Genomic DNA, 6823 nt, shown 5'->3' with positions numbered 1-6823 from the left:
TTCCAGTAATTTACACCTTTATGCAAACAAAGAACTTTTTTTTAAATAACTGATTTTGATAGACTACAAAATATAAATGTAAAGTTTTTGTATATCAGAGAATAAAGTGGACATAGGAGAGAAAAATGTTAACATTTTAGTCTGAAATTAATAATAACTGTAATATCCATGATTAATTTTACTGCACTTGTGAGTCTGTCATTCTTTTTAGGATCTGAATTATGGTTTTCTAAATTCCCAGTCCAAACCGATGATACAGTAAATAAGTGTAGTGAGACTTGCATATATTCTCCTGCTGCATTCGGCTTCTCCACAGATTAAAGAAATGCTGGTGCTCTGTTATTTTTCTCAGAAGCCTTAACGCTTTCTTCTTTTCTGGTAGACCACCTCTGAATGCATTTACATGAATGCAGACTTGATTTAAGCAAAAGAAAAAAAAGAAAGAAAAACCGAGTAACATAGTGAAGACCGGGTAAATAAAGAGGAACGTCCACAAAGTGGTGCCATGAGGCAAAGCTCTGCCGGACTTTTTTATTTTCTTGGTTCAAATTTTATCTGCATAGTCTCATTATCCAGCTAAACTTTCTCCAATTCGTGCCCATCATACAACATAGAGTAGGCTAGAAGAAAATTAGCATTGAACAGCTACATTTTCTCAGAAATTGGCAGTAACCAAATGTAGAGCTATGAGAAGAGAAAGTGCTAAACTTAAAAACATGTTGTACATTTAAAAACTGAGACTTTAAAGGTTTGATGAAATGTGTAACCTATCACCTTTGTCGTGTTAAAGTTGTTCAGTAATCAACTTTCTATTCTGTGTTAATGAGGCAAAAAGCAAGCATTAAAAAAAGCTTCTGACCACGTCAGCAAAAAGAGCCGACTTCAGATTCATCCTGCAGTGTGACTTGATGAAAAAAGTTTCTGGGTCAAGAAATTCCAGAGATTGTAAGATGATCCTGCACAAGTCCAATACGCAGAAATGCTTTAACAAAGTTTTATACTGGGGTAAAATTTTGAACAATTTATTCACTGTCTATATATAAATATGTGCAGTTTAAGCAGATTTTGTCTGGTTTTGAACATTTGCAAAGTTTTAGTTTACAGAAGGAAATTGTACGCTCCTGTTTGTGTTTTTTGGTCTTAGAAAAATCACATCTGACTGCTTAAAATCAGTAAATGATCATTTAAGAGTTATTGTGGTTTACTCTGTAGCTTCTTGGTTCCCAGAGTCTCATTATTACGTACCCTAAAGCATGCTGGATACACCACGGACCACTCTGCGACCTGCCAACTGGGCACTCCACTGTTCCAGACAGCTGCTGCACATTTCAGCGATGTAATTAGAAAGCAACCACATGATGTCCTATAAACGTGTCAGCAACGACGTATAGATGCACAGTCTCAACATGTTTTTGACAAGATTTAGTTTTAAGTCCCTTTTATTACCTTAAATTCCACTTGTGCTGCACATCCTAGAAAAATTTAATCGTGATGGCCACTCTTGGAGGCGGTAACAGATCGGTTTCTTACTATACTTAATGGCCCAGAAGAACTTTCTGAACTACCCACTATGTATGAAATGTGGTTGGTGCTGTCTGGAAGTACAAATCAGTTATGACCCATGACTACTGCAGGTTTTTCCCACATGGCCAGCTCAGGAAAAGCAAAGAAAGGAAAAACTCAAAGTAAATCACTGCCTGAAGGCCACATACAGCATATCAAACTCCATAGTTCATTCAAAATGTGTTTTGTCCACTATATCTGTGTAATAAAATGTACATTTGGAATTTGACAGTAAGGTAAGGCTTGAGGAATGTAATACATTACTTTCTACTCAAACAAGTGGCAGTTCTTGAACTGCACCATAATAGGATTTCTAATGTGAAGAACTCAGGGCAAGAGCAAGAGTGCCCAGATTTTCTTTTTTTGGGTATGTGTTTCCTAGAAAGTCAGGTCAGCCGTTTTTGAAAGCTCAGGGCCATTGCTGATATGTTGTCACAGCAGTATTTCCAGGTGAATAGTCTACCTTTTTTTTAATATACCACTCTATAAAAAGTTAACATCAACAATAGCAGCTTTCACAAGGCATAAAATCTATTCTTTTATACTTAGTAAAACAGATATTTCTGTTTCTTGTTGGACAATGTCTATTTGTTTGAATGTTTCCTTCAAATTAACCAGGCTGCGTCTGAGTGCAGAGTACACCCTGGGCAGATTTCTTATCTATCACAGGGCTAACAAACAGAGGGAAGCTGTCTGCTATCTGATTGGATAGTTTGATTTGTCAGCATCCAATCAGATAGAAGTGTAAAGATATGGACCAAATTTGCATCTGCAACTTCAGTCTCCTATGCAGTTTTGTTTTCTTGCAAAACAACTTTATTTTTTTTTTTTTACCACAAATACAAATATTTTTTACAACCATGCAAACCCTTTTATGCACATTTGCAAATTTGAATTTTTCAGGCAGATTGTTTTACAGGGTGACAAGCTTGATTTACAGATGCAAACGCTGAAATTAAATTAAAATTAAATTAATTAAATTAAATTAGGGCTGCACGGTGGTGTGGTTGTTAGCATCGCAGCCTCACAACAAGAAGGTCGCTGATTCAAATCTCGGCTCGGGGGAGGTTCGAACCGTGACCCTTAATGGACTAAGCGGTACAGAGAATGAATGAATGAACTCTGAAATTATTTGCAAACATTCATTTACAACTGCAAGAGCTTTATGACTTAATATTGAGCCCATACATTACATACATTATTTGATGTTTTAAATTATCCAAATTATCAGCCGTTACTGCAAAGTTAAAGTTACTATTTAAATTAGAAACTATCCTCTGAACGTGAGCTCAATTATCCTAACAGTTTCAATCTCGGTTCACCTTGGCTGTAGGGATGCATTTAATAGAACTGTTCTGTATTTCATTGTTTTATTAAATCGATTGGCGCACTTCCCTGCTGGATGCCATCCATTATCATCCCAGCAAACCAAATGACTCATTCAGGAAAATGGCAATGAACTTAAGTACTGCAGGATACAAAAGCCTTCAATATGCTGCATTACTCAGGTTAAATAAGCCCATTAAGCAGAACTGAACATCGCAAAACATGATCACAACTTGCACTGAGACAGTGAAAGGCATATTTGCCAAAGCATTTTGGTGAGAGCTCATGGTTCAGTGAAAAAATTGCAGAATGTGTTTTAGAGGTATTTCGTGTACACTTAAATCCATAACTGCAGAATGAATCCTGCATATTGTCACAATTGTGCTGCACGGCGGTGTGGTGACTAGCTCTGCGGGTATGTATGGCCAGGTATGCCTTCCATTAAGAAGGTGCCTTGTTTGAGCCTTGGCTGGGGGGCGTTGAACAGTGGCCTTTCTGTGTGGAGTTTGCATGTTTTCGTTTATGCGTGGGTACTCTGGCTTCCTCCCACCATCCAAAGACATGCATGTTGGGTTATTAAGTCACTCTAAAATCTCTATAGGTGTGAGCATGAGTGGTTATTTGTTTCTCTGTGTTGGCCTTGTGAAAAGCCAACACCTGAGCAGGGTGTACCCTGTGTCTTCCCTGTTAATTGCTGGGATAGACTCCAGCTTCCCTGCTCAGTGGTATAAAAAAAAAGAAAAAAAGAAATATTGTCACAATTATCATTCAAACCTGCATAGCAAGACGCCCCATCTTCTTGAGTCCACGCTTTAAAATGCTAACATTTAACACAAACTACTCACAAAAAATGAGGGATACTCAAACTTCATGTGGAATTTCGAGAAAATGTAAAAAGTTCATGCTACATTGATATAACACCGCAAATTTAGGGTATTTAAGTAGATTCATGCAGTGATAATTCCTTTATCTCAAACAATTAGAAAGAAAACCTAACAACAATGGCGGGTGTGCCACAATAAAAGATTGTTTATAATTTCTCATGTATTAGGTGTTGTCTTGGTTTTATGGTGTCACAATGTGAACAGTATGATGGAGGCCTGTTTAAATACAAGCTTGAACCAGAATATTTAGTGGTTGTTTCATTATTTAGACACTTTCGTGTGTGTGTGTGTGTGCTTAAATATCTTGTTAGACAACATCATGTTGTGCAAAAAACATTTGTACCTGTGTGTTTAAAAGTTTAGAAAATACCAAATCAAGCTGACCTGGAAAGGTTATGGTGCATTTTAGGTATATTCTAGACAAAAAAAAAACAACTGAATATCCCTAACTCTTTGTAAGTATATGTATATTTCTGTACCGTATCAGAGGAATAGACATACACATCCATCAGTTCTAAAATTAGGATGAATTTTGTGGTGGTATAGTGTGTATACATTCTATATCTGTTATTAAAACAAGTCATCCTGATGAAGAGTTCATTCTTAAGTTCCTTGGTACTATTTCGCTCTCATCAAAGCAAATTGCATGCATCAAAGTAAAAGCTTTGAGAAGTCGACTGGCTACAAAAACCTGAAGGAAACAAAACAGCTCTGACGTTCTGAAAAGACAGTCCTGATCTCTTTCATCTTGTTCATAATTCCTGAGTGTATTACGAGTTGAATATTAGAGGCTGCCTAAATGGAATCATTGTAATTATAGCGTTCATGCATGGGAAGGTACATTTTCTGAGGTAATTTGAAAGGCTCAGAGAAACGAAAAAGGAGAAAGAAATTTTTTGACTGTGACTGACAAGCAAAGGATAGAAAATCTTTCACTGTCTCGGCCCCAAACACCTCTGCCACTGAACCAGTGTGACTATTTCTACTGATGGCATTATCACAGCTTTTAACAGTAGAGGGAGCTTCAGTTATGCAAATTACAACTGTGCCTGTGACAAGATGAACTTTTCTTTCCCCCTCCTTTTAATGCTGCCTGTCATGGAAGATTGGTTGTTGACTCATTTCTAATACACTAAAAATGCTGCATTTAACCCCAGGAAAACTTTTTTTTCCCCCTTGGAACAACCAGCCTTGCAAGCACAATGGTGCCCCAACTCCAGCTTTCTCATACAACAGCAATAAACAACCAATCTTCTCAAATAAATGATCACAATAGCTGGAAAGGCAACTCTCACAGAACCCGGAATTAATTTATGGACTATCAAGTCCCCACCCCCCAACTTTAAATCAAATGCAAGGCAGTAGACTAAAACTGGTTTCAGTATAAAATCTGCAGCAAAACATGCATGAGCCTATCGCCACTCAGCCCTGCAATGTGCATCCTGATAACAGCATAGACTGCAATCTTGGCACTGTGATCTGTGAGATAAGATTTAAAGATACTGTGAAACTATTGATCCCTTAGGGGATAATTAATTAATAAATAAATAAATAAATAAATAAATAAATAAATAAATAAATAAATAAATAAATAAATAAATAAATAAATAAGAAACAGTAATGGCTGCATGGATTTAAAAAAAACAAACAACAACAACAAAAAATAAAGAAATAAAACAAACATAATAACAATAACATGGATTAAGCAGTGGTTTAACATCTGCTACTTGAAGAGTTTACATGAACAGCTCTGCTATAAGCTTGGAGTAATATTCTTGAGTAATGCATTTTTTAAAAACACTTATTCAGGTTGGACTGCTTGACTAAATGCCAAAGTTATGTCCACAATAATTTATGTGTCATCTGCTATAATTCAGTAGCACCATGTGAACATGTCACCTCCTAGAAATGTATGTCATTTCCATGGTTACGGCTGTACAGTCTGCTAAGTATTATGTGGGCTAAGTCAAAAGGCTTAGAGCAGTATAATACAGGGGGTTATTGGTCTAAAACAAACTTTGAGGATATGTCTTCTGTCTTGTGCGTGTCTTTGCTTGTTGAGATTTTCCTAGCTTCTTGAAATGACTAAACTGGTAAATCTATCTGTATTGATTTATAGCGTCCTAATGATATATTATGGATTCTTACTTTTAAAAGACTAATCTTGCGGGCATACAGGCTACTATGAAGGGATGCCCTCTTTGTTGTGTCTTTATAACTGAAAGCTTTTCTAGAGTTTTCCTGTGGGATACACCTGCGTCACTGTCTTAAGCTCCATTTCCACCAAAAGCTCAAACTGTTCATTTCCTTATGGGGAATAAATAGGGGTTGGTTCTCCAGTCGATATCTTTAATTGCTCCTGGGTTGTATCAATACCTACCGGTTTTACTGCTCCATCACGAGCCACTGGGAACGGGTTGCCCGGGAAACGGCCGCATGGCAACAGGATCAGAGCCTGGGGGTTGTCTGCTACTAGGTCTGCTCCCATTTTGCATCGCATTTCCTCACTAGATGGTGTGCAAGCCACTGGAGAGAACACTTCCCCGCACAGTGAGCTCTACATCCAGCTAAACAAACCTGGGAAACTATACCACGGACCATTTCTTCACGGGGCTCCGAGGCGGAAAAGTGTGGAAATAAATAAAGCGTCGCGTTAAGGGTTTCTCTCTTCTTTTTTTTTTTTTCCTCTTTAAAGTGAAACGTCCGCTTTTGGCAAAAAGACGACTTGGGGAAAGCGACAACGGAACTCAGCTGTGATGGACATAATGATTGCGGTGCAGGATGCTTGTGTCTCTGGTCAGTGGCTTACTGCGATAATTCTCAGCCTGTGCTGCTTTCTGCCGTCCTGTTTGCCCGCCGGACAAACTGTGGACTATTCGTCGGTTGAAAGTGTGGTGAGCAGACAAGGCGACACAGCTTTGCTGAGGTAAAACAAGCTAACTCAACTTCACTTTCTCCTGCCCATACGCACATATTCTATTTTTTCTCTCCCAAGTTAAAGAGCACACGCTCCCTAAGTGTGTTATGGTCGTAAACTACTTTGGAGAACG

At 37.9% G+C, this 6823-nt stretch overlaps 1 protein-coding gene across 3 annotated transcripts in view; it reads left to right on the top strand.

The window, feature by feature from the left end:
- Positions 1 to 6190: 6190 nt before the first annotated feature.
- Positions 6191 to 6823, top strand: part of negr1 (neuronal growth regulator 1) — a 152566-nt gene continuing 151933 nt past the window's right edge. For all 3 annotated transcript variants that reach the window (XM_042006625.1, XM_042006624.1, XM_042006626.1), the window contains exon 1: positions 6191 to 6699. In XM_042006625.1, the coding sequence (XP_041862559.1) occupies positions 6530 to 6699 (170 nt within the window). In that variant the 5' untranslated portion in view covers positions 6191 to 6529. The remainder of the gene's footprint in view (positions 6700 to 6823) is intronic.

The sequence above is a fragment of the Melanotaenia boesemani genome, chromosome 14 (genome assembly GCF_017639745.1).
Source record: "Melanotaenia boesemani isolate fMelBoe1 chromosome 14, fMelBoe1.pri, whole genome shotgun sequence".
In the NCBI taxonomy this organism is placed as follows: Eukaryota; Metazoa; Chordata; class Actinopteri; order Atheriniformes; family Melanotaeniidae; genus Melanotaenia; species Melanotaenia boesemani.
This window is presented reverse-complemented; position numbering and strand designations above follow the sequence as displayed.